At 44.1% G+C, this 12,550-nt stretch overlaps 1 protein-coding gene across 2 annotated transcripts in view; it reads right to left on the bottom strand.

Moving 5' to 3' along the window:
• The window catches only part of RTN1 (reticulon 1), a 193,477-nt gene that overhangs the window by 77,220 nt on the left and 103,707 nt on the right, over window positions 1-12,550 (bottom strand). For both annotated transcript variants that reach the window (XM_080671506.1, XM_080671505.1), the window contains exon 3: window positions 10,554-11,303. In XM_080671506.1, the coding sequence (XP_080527632.1) occupies window positions 10,554-11,303 (750 nt within the window). The remainder of the gene's footprint in view (window positions 1-10,553; window positions 11,304-12,550) is intronic.

Below are 12,550 nucleotides of genomic sequence, written 5' to 3'. Positions count from 1 at the left end.
GGTGACCTGATAGTCATCACCAGGGGTACTTATGACTTTGCACAATTCTAAAGGGCATCAGTTATTCACCTCGTGGTTACTAAAGATCTGTTCAGTTTTTATGACAATATTTTGAGAAGTAGCAATAAAACATCTTGAGGTCAGAATTGTCTTTTTCTCATTTGCTCAGAATTACCTTACCAGTAGCTCTAGAAGTAGGGCTCATTAACATCAGCAAAGGAGAGTAAAAGGAGAAAGGTATAGAGAAGGAGAAGCAAGACATAAAATTATGCAACTATAGGGCATAATTTCTAACTATAGATCTTGTTTCTCAACCGCATGTTACATCATGGCTTATCATATCAGTCAGGATGAAGTTGGCTACAGTAACAAATAACCCCAAATTTTCAGTGGCTTAACATGGGAGCAATTTATTTTGGACTAACTTAATAGATCAATGTGAGTGTTCATTAGCAGGCAGGTTTCTTCTAGGTAGTCATTCAGGGACCTAGGTTCCTCTCTTTTGTCATCCTCTAGGCCTAGAGCCTTGAAGGAGGAAAAGGCACAGTTCCATCGTCACCATCTTGCCCTAGATATGACCCATATCACTTCCACTCACATTCCATTGTCAGAAATAAGGCTCATAGCTTCACCTTGATACAAGGAGGGCTGGGAAATGCAGTCCCAGACTGGGCAGCCACTTGCCAGCAATGACTCCATATTATGGAAGAGGAGGTATCAATTTTGTGGAGAGTTACCCATCTTTACCTGTTACCAAATGGGCATCATATAAATTACAAGGGCAAATATTACATACAGTGGGAGAGAGAAATTGAATGATCTTATGTCTCATCCTAGAGGCAAATCAGTGCAGATTTGACAGATGAACAGTAAGGCTGAAATCAAAAGGTGTCGCCTTCACAAAGGACGTTGCCCTCAGCCTCTGGGATTTGGCCGAGAGGGTTCTCCATCAACAAGGCCTCTGTGTCTTTAGCCACACTAACGGGAAACATGTGGTCTCCATGGGAATCAGAATGTAAACCATGAGAAGCTTCAGACATCAAGTCAAAGCCAACATTTGGGGCTTTGGAAGTAGAGCACATCTTCATGGAATGTATAAAATATAACCCAAATTATCAAGATTATGTTTTCAGAAGAATAAAAAAATGGCTTACAAATATAGGCCCCATCAAAGGGAAGGAAAAAATAATAAAAGGGACAAATTGACAATGAGGCCATTTTACTTATATCAAAATTAGCTAGAGTCAAGCTATCTGTGATTTTATTTACTTCAACATTTGAAAAAACTATGAATCTATGTAAAATTGATTCAATCATAAGTTAGCTAAGCTAACATTTTTTTTTAAATTAAATCCTTTTCAGGGAAATAGATTGAATTTCCAGCTGACTGACCATGTTAACACTTGAACTAGATATGCATATTGTGTACAATTATAAAACTATTTATATATTTAGGATATTAAATATATATTTAGGATATTAAATCTTAAAGCTCCAAAGTCTAAGCAACATAGAAAAGCATTTAGATTTGCTTATAAACAAATCAACTATCTGGAAATCAGTTTAGTTGGAAAAGGACATTGAATGAGGGTCAAATCTTATTTCTGATACTGGTTCTTCTATCCCCCACCCCCTGCCAGTATCACCTAGAACAGTGGTCGGCAAACTGCGGCTCGTGAGCCACATGCGGCTCTTTGGCCCCTTGAGCGTGGCTCTTCCACAAAATACCAAGGCCTGGGCGAGTCTATTTTGAAGAAGTGGCGTTAGAAGAAGTTTAAGTTTAAAAAATTTGGCTCTCAAAAGAAATTTCAATCATTGTACTGTTGATATTTGGCTCTGTTGACTAATGAGTTTGCCGACCACTGACCTACAACAACTATCACCCCAACCCTTGACTTCAACTTAAAATGAGGGAGCTAATCCAAAAATGAAGTTAGTGTAAAACTATGGTTCATACATTCTGCATAGCATTATATCTGATGTTTTGGGACAGGCTTAAAATTAATGGTTTACCTTAAAATTAATTCTGGTAAAAACTAAGTTACCCATTTAGGACTATTTTTTTGAACCTCTGGCCTTGTGCTTGTTCCAAGGAAAATGCGAATGGTGATTTAAATGAATGACCAGCACATAAATGATCCAGCCTGTGGACACTGTAAAATCATTTAAAGACATTATTTTCTTACATCATAGCCCAGAAGATCTGTACATTTTAAACTGGTGGTTTGAGATGAAGTTAAAAAGCAGAAGGTTGGATATTTTCATCACAACCACTGGATGGCAATAGACATCAACAGTGAGTAGAGATAATAAGAACAGTCACTATTCTGCTTTACTTATTTCCTCTCCCATTTTAGGTGCAGAATAAAACAAATTTCTTAGAGATATTAGAAAAAAAGTGAACAATAATGAGTTTGGAAGTAAAATAATTAGTTTTAGGACACATATTCTGTTTTTACAAGCACTTTGTGTGTGAATAAATCCCCCAAGATTTCAGCTCAGCCAAGAGTTGTAAGAAAACAAAGTACTTGCAGAAGGGATGAGTTAAGCTGGAATGCTATATTTACCAGAACACACAGCTTTGCACTGAATAATTTATTAATGGTGGTGAAAACTTTGATCTTGTGTGAGAGGATGTTACTCTCCATTTGTGACCGAAAGCTCAACCCCACCCTCAGGCCTTCTCCCTCTCCCAGGAATATTCCGAGCTATGGACAGAGGCCATCTGGAGCACCCTTCTGACCAGGAGGCCTCATGGGAGCATGAGGAGTTAGTTATTTGTGTCCCCACCATGTCCTTTTGGGGTCTTTGTTCTGGAGCTTTGTGAGGTGGGGAGATGGTAGGAGCATCCTCCAGAATGAGCTGGTGAGTCACATAATCCCCCCTCCACTTCTCTCACGAGGAGGATAAAGTCCAGAGTTAACAGTATAAATTTCATTCTAAACACCACACATAACCCACTTTAAGATCGAAGCCCAAACAGAAACCCAACTTTCAAGATTCTGGCACAGGCCCTGGAAAAAGTTGGGGACTACTGGAAAACCCAGTCAAAGATTACTCTGAGGGGTTTGACCAATCAGCCTCAACACAATCCCTAGAATGATAATTCTCAAACTCTGATGTACTGAGGGTTCACTTTGGAGCTATTTAATGAAGAAGATTCCTGCACCCTTCCCTAGCAACAAACGGCTGCTGATGTAAATACTCCACCAAACACACTTTGAGAAACATTGTCTAGAAAAACCAACCAGTTCCACTGAGCCCCTAATACACTCTCCTTATCCCGACCCCCAATTTCTACAAGGAGAGAGAAAAGTTCTGGCAGAAAAGGACCACTTTCTTAGGCCTAGGTCACCTTAAACCTAGGAGGACCATTACAGAGATGGTGTTGACTGAAGAAGCACTGAGTGATCGCAGATAAAGACCATGGTCAACTGTGAGCTGAAGTAACTAGACCCAGTAGTATACTTGCTTCCATTTCAGATCCTGATTTGAGTGTCTGCCTTCCAACTACCTTTTCTCTGACTTTAGCCTCTTCTCTCTGACAGGCTACTGTCTTTTCTTTGTCTGTTAGTATAATTTTGATTCATATTTGGGACTGGGTTTTGGACATTTGGAAGCTTTTGAGACTTACTGGCCCTAGCTAAACTTGTATCTAACTCTATTTCAACAACCAACTGGCTTGTCCCCAATCCCTGCCTATCTCACTATGTGTCTTATTTAACTTTCTTTTTTTGTTTTAATTTCTTTATTGATTAAGGTATTACATATGTGTCCTTATTTTTATTTAACCTTCATTCCAGCTCCAGTCTCAGCCATCCAAACATCACTGTCACCTAAACCAGCGGTCGCCAACCTTTCGGACCTCACGGACCACCAGTGGTCCATGGACCACAGGTTGGCGACCACTGGCCTAAACCATTACACCCTCAGATGTTTGGCCATGGAAATATACTAGATATAGAGCTCAAAATGTGAGAATATTTCAGTGCCACCATAACCCAAATGGATGATTTTCCAACAGCAGACCCCAAAAAAATGGGTTCAATGACTAATGAAACAGCATCAAAGTTTGGGATATTTTTTCCCATGGTAAAAATTTTTGCATATATTTGTAATCATATGGTGCTGAAAATTAAAACATAATTTGAGAGGAATTGGGGATAAAGTCATCCCCACAACCAACACAATGCATCAGTAAGTCCTACTGAGTCAATCTGCAAAGTATATCTCAATCCATCCAGCTCTCTCAATCCCCATGACTACCGCCCTCTCCCAGTCACTGTCATCTCATGCCTGCACTACAGCAATAGCTTCCTCGTGGGTATTCCTGCTTCCATGCTGGTCCACCTCCAATCCTTTCTCCCTATAGCAGCCAAAGTGACCTTTAGAAATGCAGAGCAGGTCATATGATTTCCTAGTTTAAACATCTTTCAGTGGCTTCTTGCAATGTTTGACATAAAGACCAAACTCTGCACCCTAGTCTGGGCATGAAGAGGCACTGCCAACCTTTCAAAGCCATTTCTTGCCACTCTCCCATTTGCCTACCACACTCTAGCTACACTGACCTTTTTTACAGTTTCTGGAATGACCCAAGAACTTTTCTTCCTCTGGAATTTGCATTTCGTATTGCTCAGAACCTTTAAAATCATCTCTTGCCATAGTTGACTCCATAGTTTCCTCCTTCTCTGACCTTCCTATTTAAATGTCACCACCACTAGGTACTCTCTCACACACCACTCTGTTTATTTCCTTTTTAGTCAGCCCCCAAGCCCCCTACTGCAATGCAAGCCCAGTGAGGGGTCTGCCTTGGTCACCGCTATGCTGTATCGCTAGTGTCAGGTAGATAGTATGCCATATCGGTTGAATCAAAGGAAGGATAAATTGGTAATGTCTTGCTTTGATAGTATTGGCCTGACATTGAGTAAAACTTGTGTCATTCTGTATTACGGAAGTGTTTTGTGGGGCTGCAAAGACAGAATCCAGAAGTTTAGAGACCATGATCTGTGAGTACCCATCTAGACTTCAGAGGACAATGAGGATAGCACTGAGAGGGGGTGGAAAGATCCCCTGGAGCCAGTCTTGGCTCTGAGAAGTATGTGAATTTTATCCTCCAAGCTGCATGATTGCATCAGTAAGAGAAGATGATTTATTTGAGAGATAAAGGGGTTGGATAGAAAATCGGTATCACTGTCTAAACAGAGCTATTATTCCTTGGGAGCATCAAAATGTTTGTCATCTGTGAACTATCTTTACAGGCAAATTCAAGTTGATTTGAATCCATCTTAGGAGCTTCTACTCTGTGCCGGAGCAAAATTTATCAGGAAGGTAGGGTGCATGGTGGCCCAAAGAATTTGCATCAACATATTAGAGGTACAATAACCATTTTGGATCTATATACACACCCTGGAAGTGAATGTCAAGAATATCTGTCCCTAGAAATGTTAAATTCTGGGGCCACCGAGATTTGGAGTAACTTTATCCAAGGCTAAGAAGGAAACTTCCCTAGTGTCCTGAAGTCACCACTTAAAAAACATAGATCCATACGCCATCTGGGCAAATGCTAATCTTGTGACTGCTTCCGAAGGAAAAAACAGGGGGGTGAGCTGGCTACTGGCAGCCCCATTCTAGGATGCCTAGACCAGAAGAGTACCTTCTGTCCCTGGGCGAAGTGTCACAAAAGCAGCTTGTTTGAACAGTCTAAGATGGAAGGCTCACCATCTCCATTTACATCCTCACAGAAGCCAGACTTTATCTGGAGGTCACTGGCCCATCTTGCTGAAAGCTGATATGGGGGTTGAGGGGTGGGGGGAAGCAGCTATAACAGAAGGGGCACAAGTCCTCAGGCTGATTCTGAATCTGCACCATGAAAGAATGAAACTTGCCAAGAATCTTTACAGTCTGATTTATGAATTCAGTCTCAGGGAAGCAAATATACACAGGACTAGAGTATAATGACGCTTTTAATTACAAGGAGAAAAGTAAACGGGTCACATTTATTTTGCTTCTCTCCCAAATATTTTAGGACAGAAGCAATATCTGGCATAGTAACGAAGAGTAATAATAAGCATCATAAATGCTACGTCTATTTGAGAAGACCTCCATCTGGTAGTCTTCCTGCAAATCACTCCCCTAAGGAGGAGATAAGCTTTTCCCTGCCAGGAGGGGCTGAGCCCTGCAAGCTGAGGCTGCTGCAGCTGGTGTCCACAGAGGGGAGGGGCAGAGGCCCGCCTCCCAGGGCCCAGGAAGGGATGGAAAGGGCTGAGTGCCCTCTCAGTCTCTCTAATCAAAAACTGCCATATGCTCAGGGCAGGCTCACCAATGTGTTTTTTACTACAGGTCTGGGCTGCTTAGCTCATCTGCTTACAAGCTAAGTGCTCTTCAGCGTGCTTATTAAAAGTGCAGGTTTGTGCTTGGGCCCATTCTGATTCTGTCATTCTGGGGCCAGGCTGAGCAGGAGCCTGCATTTCTAATCAGCACTCCTGGAGATTCTGAGGAGCCTGGTCTCCAGACCACACTTTGAGAACCAGTGGCTTAACCCAATATTTCTCCAACTGGGGCCGCTGGGTGCATTCTTTAGCGTTCTACAGAGAGAATTTTTACATTTTGTACCTTTATGTTGATGATAATTTTTCAAATGTTAAGAACATTCTGGATCATTTGGATGACAATTTTATAACCAAACATTAAAGCTCAAGGTGTCCACTGAAGTGTTTACTTCAGGTTGTACTTTTAACTCTGTTACAGGCTGATGAGTCTTTACTCAGATCCAGACGGAATTTGAATGTTCACACCAAAATGAGACCAGAATGGTATCTTTTCAGGATAGGAAGGAAAGGGAATAGAAGGAAAGGAGAAGATTTTGACAAAGAACATAAATGTATTGGATTTGGGACACCTAAGGGATGTCCAATCCGCACTGGGAAAAAGGGTGTGGAGCTCAGAAGAGACTTCAAAACCAGCGAGCTGGGAGGTGCTACACAGATGGCAGTGGCTGAAAACAGACATGAGGGACTGGAAGGAAGGTAGCAAGAGATTGGAAAGGAGGTCAGAGAGTAAGGAGAAACCCAGAAAAAAGAAACTTCAGCAAGATAAGGGAGGAAAAGGTTCTGAGGAAAGAACAATGTCCATGTGTGTGGGTACTGTCTCTGATTTTACTGTCAAATGAAATAAGTTACAAAACAGCCTGTTCAATACGATATCATACCTGTGCAATAAATTGTATTTGCCTGAATACTTCAAAAATTGTCTGAAAGGAACAAAAACAACAACAAAAGCAAGACAAAAGTCTGGGGTTATCTCAGAATTAGCAACAAGAGGAGGGTGCAATAGGGGAACCTTAACTTTTTATTTTGCACCATTTTGTACAGTTTAAATTTATTATTATGAACATATTACTTTTTCACTAATATTTTAAAAACTGGTCAGCAGTATGACATTGAACTACCAGAGTGGACAAGGATGATGAGACTCAAAAGAGGCCATTTGGGGAGCAAGAAGGTTGTCATTGGTGACTTTTACCAGAATGGTTTTAGGTAGGAATGTGGAAGCTGGCCACCCTAACGTGAAACACCGCTTCTCCAGCTTTAACATGCATGTACAAATCACCTGGGGATCTTCATTAAAATGCAGATTCTGACCCAATGGTCTGGGTGGAGTCTGAGATGTCTAACAGGCTCCCTCCCACATGATAACCACATGGCTGGTCCAGCACCACTGTTTTGAGTTGCAAGGTAGTCAGAATACAGGAAATGGGAATGCGGAGAGACCACTATTTCCCCAAAAGTACTCCCTAGAAGATGAACCCAGAGGCATGCTCTAATAAAAAAGATTCACAATCAAATGGTTTGGTAAGTACCACACACCCATCCTGACAGTACTACATTGGGTATTAGTGATTTCCTGAGAAATATTTGCTGGCTTTTCATTCAGATGTTCCTAACAGTTAGAGCTAACCTTGCAGCAATGAAGACTTATCTTTATTGTCAGGTTCTGAAGTTCATAAGGGCTACCTGGAAGGTCTGGGGGAACAGAATTACAGGGCAGCAGGAGCTCAGGGGTGCACAGAGTCAGGAAACTGGAATACAACAAATTGCATTTTGTCTCCAGTACAACAGCAACAGAGGTCTCTGAAAGGCAAGAAATCTCCAAAATAAAGCTTGTTAGGGTATGTGCACCAGTAAAGCCTGTTGCTCCTTGACAATACATGCTACGATACTATCAGGTATTTGCCAAACCTTATTCTAATGATTTATGGACCTTCCTAAAACTTAGCCCCACATCAGCAGCATGACTCCCAGCCACCGGTATGAGCATTCTTGTGAATACCTGAACTTGAATGTATCTATACTGCCAGTGGCTTCATTGAGCAAGAACAGGAAACACAGAAGCTAACTTGACCTCGCTACTGAAAGGAGTTCTTCCTGTTTGACATGAGCATCATCCTACTGTCCACTGACAGTGAGTGATTAAGAACAACCCGGGGGAGGCTGGGCTTCACTGATCCCCTCTCCTGCTGAGAGGGAACCTCAGGGTTCAAATAACCTGCTGGTGGCGCTGAGTCATCATCCGCCCAGGACCTCCAGTGCGTGCTGCCCCTGAACGGCCTTGTAGACTCTCTTCATAGGCACTGCACCGAGCAGTACGTTTCAGTGGGAGACTGGATTTCAAAGGCAGCCTCGGTGCGGAAGAGAGCAGAGGCTATTCGCCCTGCATGCCTTATCCTTTGAAAAGGCAGCCACTCTCTCCACGCTGATGTCTGAACTTGGCAGCAATGGTTCAAGCCATATGGGGCAACTTGCACAGGATTAGAATGACACCAGAATTGGCCATAGAAGATGGCCTGAAGCCTTACATTCACATGTGAGGTTTTCCATGGCCTTAGCTCTTCATCGGATGTCTGGTCGGTCAGTCAGTCCCAGCTGCCATACTTGCCTCTCAGATTTACTAGGGAGGGAAACAGGCCTTCAGATTTATTTACTTTTAAGGATAAATATATTTGAACAGCACTGTCACGTGGTGTCTATTTCAGGGACACTAGTTAGGAAAACACATGCCTGTTACAGTACAGTGACATGAACTCAAGCTGGACTGTGTCAGGATGGCAGGGGACAGCTGGTTGTTCCTGCTAATGCTATTTTGTGAGGCTCCCATCACAGGGTGGTGGCAAAAGAAGCCAAATTAGTTTTAATAGTCACCTAATAAATACACATTCCCTCTGCTATATGTTACCAAATATCCTCCCTATCTACACTAAATATATTTTAAACTCACAGGGAAGAGTTATTTGGGAAATCAGGAGTCACTTCTATTGGCCCCCACATGATGCCCCATGACTAAGTCATCAGCCACCATGCAACCGGGTGACTGTTTTACTGCATTCCTCTAGGTTTGCTTCTCCATTCTAATGTGCTAATTTTAAAGAATTTAGAAGCTAGCTTCCAATCTATAATGAGAAAGATTTTGCACTCTATTCTTATATGAAGCTCTTTAATTGCTACTAACATCACTGAAGTCAGTGTATACACAGGAAGAAGGGTGTCCCCTCGAAATCATTTATCCTCAAAGGGCAAACTACTTCTAAAGAAACAAAAAGCAGAGGAGATGAGTAGGATCTTGGAAAATGCTGTGCTTTAGCGTTTGTTTTAAAGTTCTACCTGGGTGTTCTCCACCCAGGAGCTGGGTACAGGTTCTCTACCTTCACTCGACTGCCCATTAACTAGACTGTTGGGCCTAATTTATTGACCTGACTCTGATTCCTCTCCTGAATTCTATAATGCAATCAGATGTGGTGGATGATTTTGGAAGGAGAATGCCCTCAACACATACCATGTCTGGAACATAAAATAATGGCTTCCGCTTTTCCTGCATTGAAAACTTCCAGATTTCTCAGGGTAAACTATCACGGCCAAGTTAAAAGATTCTAAGTTATAAGTGACTTTAAAAATTATTTAGTCACCTTAGGTATTGCTTAGAGACAAGAGAGAGACTCTGGATCCAACTTTGGTCTCTGTCTTCCCTGACTAGCTGGGAAAAAACCTTATCAAGGTCCAAATCCTTGTCCCTTGGTAAGAGAGAGGAGGGCGGCAGAGATCCATTTGGCCCATGTAAGAAACAAGCGTGGCTGGCTAAATGGATGTGCTAATGAGAGGTTCCAGTACATTGAGGGGCTGTGGCCACTCCCCATCATTGGCGGGGTGGGAAACTGGAAATGAGCCTGGAGTATAACACAAAGCCATCCCTGGGAAGGAAGGAGGGGCGCATTGGCTCCATTCAGGAGATCTTGGAGGATGCTCATCGCTGAGGAGGCTCGGGTCCAACCAGCTCAGGGCACTGCCCCGAGTGCTGGTTCTGCCACTGAGTCCCAGCAGTGACTCTGAATTCTCTCCTCTCCCCAGCATCCTCCTGGCCTTGTGCTCTGCTCACCTATTTGACCAGCTGGGACATGACTACAGGGTTGAGCCTGAACCACCCTGTGCTGAATGCCCCCGAACACCCAGGGAAAGCACAACTAAGCAGACAGGCCGCTTCAATCAGAAAAGCGGCCACTTTACCTTTTTGCTTATTGAAAAACGGCAGAGGGGGCGCGATGCCAGGACCTCGGGGCCCAGGGCTCTCTGTGGCCGCGGAAGTTTCTTTGGAACTCGCTGCTTCTGCAGGTTTCTGCGGCACCACGGGCTCCTCGGGCGCTGGGGCTCCGTCTCCGGAGGGCAGCTCCTGGCCAGTTTGGGGGACAGCCGAGGGGAACTTCAGGAAGGGGCCCTGCTCGGCCAGGCCCGGCTGGCTGGGCGCGCGCTGCTCGGCCCGGGCCCCCGGCTCCTCCCGGATGGCATCCAGGGCCCCCGGCTTCATCGGGGGCGAGTCCTGCTCCCGCTTGGGGCTCTCCTCCGAGGCTGAGGACGCATCGCAGGACTCGATGATGAGCTCACTGTCCAGCTCGGCCTCGCGCTCCTCCCTCAGGATGCTGTACTGGATAGATGGCGAGGCTGGCGAAGGCGGCGGACCGCCCACGTGGCCGAAGGTCACGTAACCGGAGGTCAGCGCATCCTCAGCGGCCAGTGGGTCCTCGGACACCAGCTCGATCTCTGAGTCCCCTGACTCTGCACTGCTGGCCTCGTGGTCCAAGGGGCTGGGGATGGTGGGCCGCCCGGACCTGGCCTTGACCTCGGGCCTGTCGGCCACGTGGCCCGCCGGCTGTGGGCTCTCGGATGTTTCATATGATAACCCCTTGGCTTCTTTAATGGCAGTGATCAGCTCATCCTCAGAGATGCTGCCTTTCCCCTGGGATTCTGCAGCAGATGGTTCTGTCGTCCCACAGAGTGAAGGAGAGCGGGAGAGGCGCGCACACACGGACAGACAGATGGATAGAGAGAAGAAATAAAACAAAGTTTTATTAGGGGAGATGTTTTCTCATTGCTTGAGAAACACATAGCTCATTAGCACAAAAATATGTTTCCAGGGCAATGCTGCAAAGACAGGTCACCTGATCTAAAAGGCTAATTACCGTTAAGGCCCAATTCATCAGGGTTTTACATACCTATCTATCTTAATCTAGCTATTTAATAAGTGACCCAGCAACTTCTTAGCAACAGCAGCACCTCAGTTGCTTTTTCTGTTTCAATGTGACCCAGACTCTAGAAGTCATTGTTTTTGATATCTGATTTATTCTCCCAGGGAAGTTTCCCAATGTCACAGATTTCATTAGTTAACCTGGTGGGTATAACCCTTTAATTTGGCCCACCGCTATCAACAGATCTGAAAATCACCCAGGATTCCTTGTCCACTGTTGTTTGTGTTCCCTTCTTAAAGAAAACAAAGAAAGCTGATTGGGATATTGGGGGACAACTTGATCTCTAAGCTTTACATTTCCCATAAGAAACAATCATTTTGTGCTCACTTCGGCAGCACATATACTAAAATTGGAACGATACAGAGAAGATTAGCATGGCCCCTGCGCAAGGATGACACCCAAATTCATGAAGGTTCCATATTAAAGAGAAAAAAAAAAAAGAAACAATCATTTTACTCTTTTTTAATAAAAAGGGTAACTAGGTCCTAACCTGTTTGACTCAGTGGGTAAAGCGTCGGCCTGCGGACTCAAGGGTCCCAGGTTCGATTCCAGTCAAGGGCATGTACCTTTGTTGCAGGCACATCCCCAGTAGGGGGTGTGCAGGAGGCAGCTGATCGATGTTTCTCTCTCATCAATGTTTCTAACTCTGTCTCCCTCTCCCTTCCTCTCTGTAAAAAATGAATAAAATATATATTTTTTTAAAAAGGGTAACTAGGTGAAGCCCTGTAAGAGAGAGATTTTGCCCATTTCCCCAGTGCACAATCCCATTGGGCTTCGAAGGGTGGAGCCCCCCTCTATTCTTTGCCCTCTCTTCACCTCCTCACAAGAAGCACAAAACCCAAGCCCCCTGGTATGAATGCCTGGCTTCTACTTGGTGTCTATCCAGATGGGCCGAAAACCTCACTGGCAATCTTGCCTGTATCTCTGTCCCTTAGATGAGACTACCTGGGATCACCATGACAACTGTTTTCAGGAACTTGG

The sequence above is a fragment of the Plecotus auritus genome (genome assembly GCF_963455305.1).
Source record: "Plecotus auritus genome assembly, chromosome: 1".
Taxonomy (NCBI): domain Eukaryota; kingdom Metazoa; phylum Chordata; class Mammalia; order Chiroptera; family Vespertilionidae; genus Plecotus; species Plecotus auritus.
Note: the sequence above shows the minus strand (reverse complement) of the source record. Positions and strands in the feature narration are given on the sequence as shown.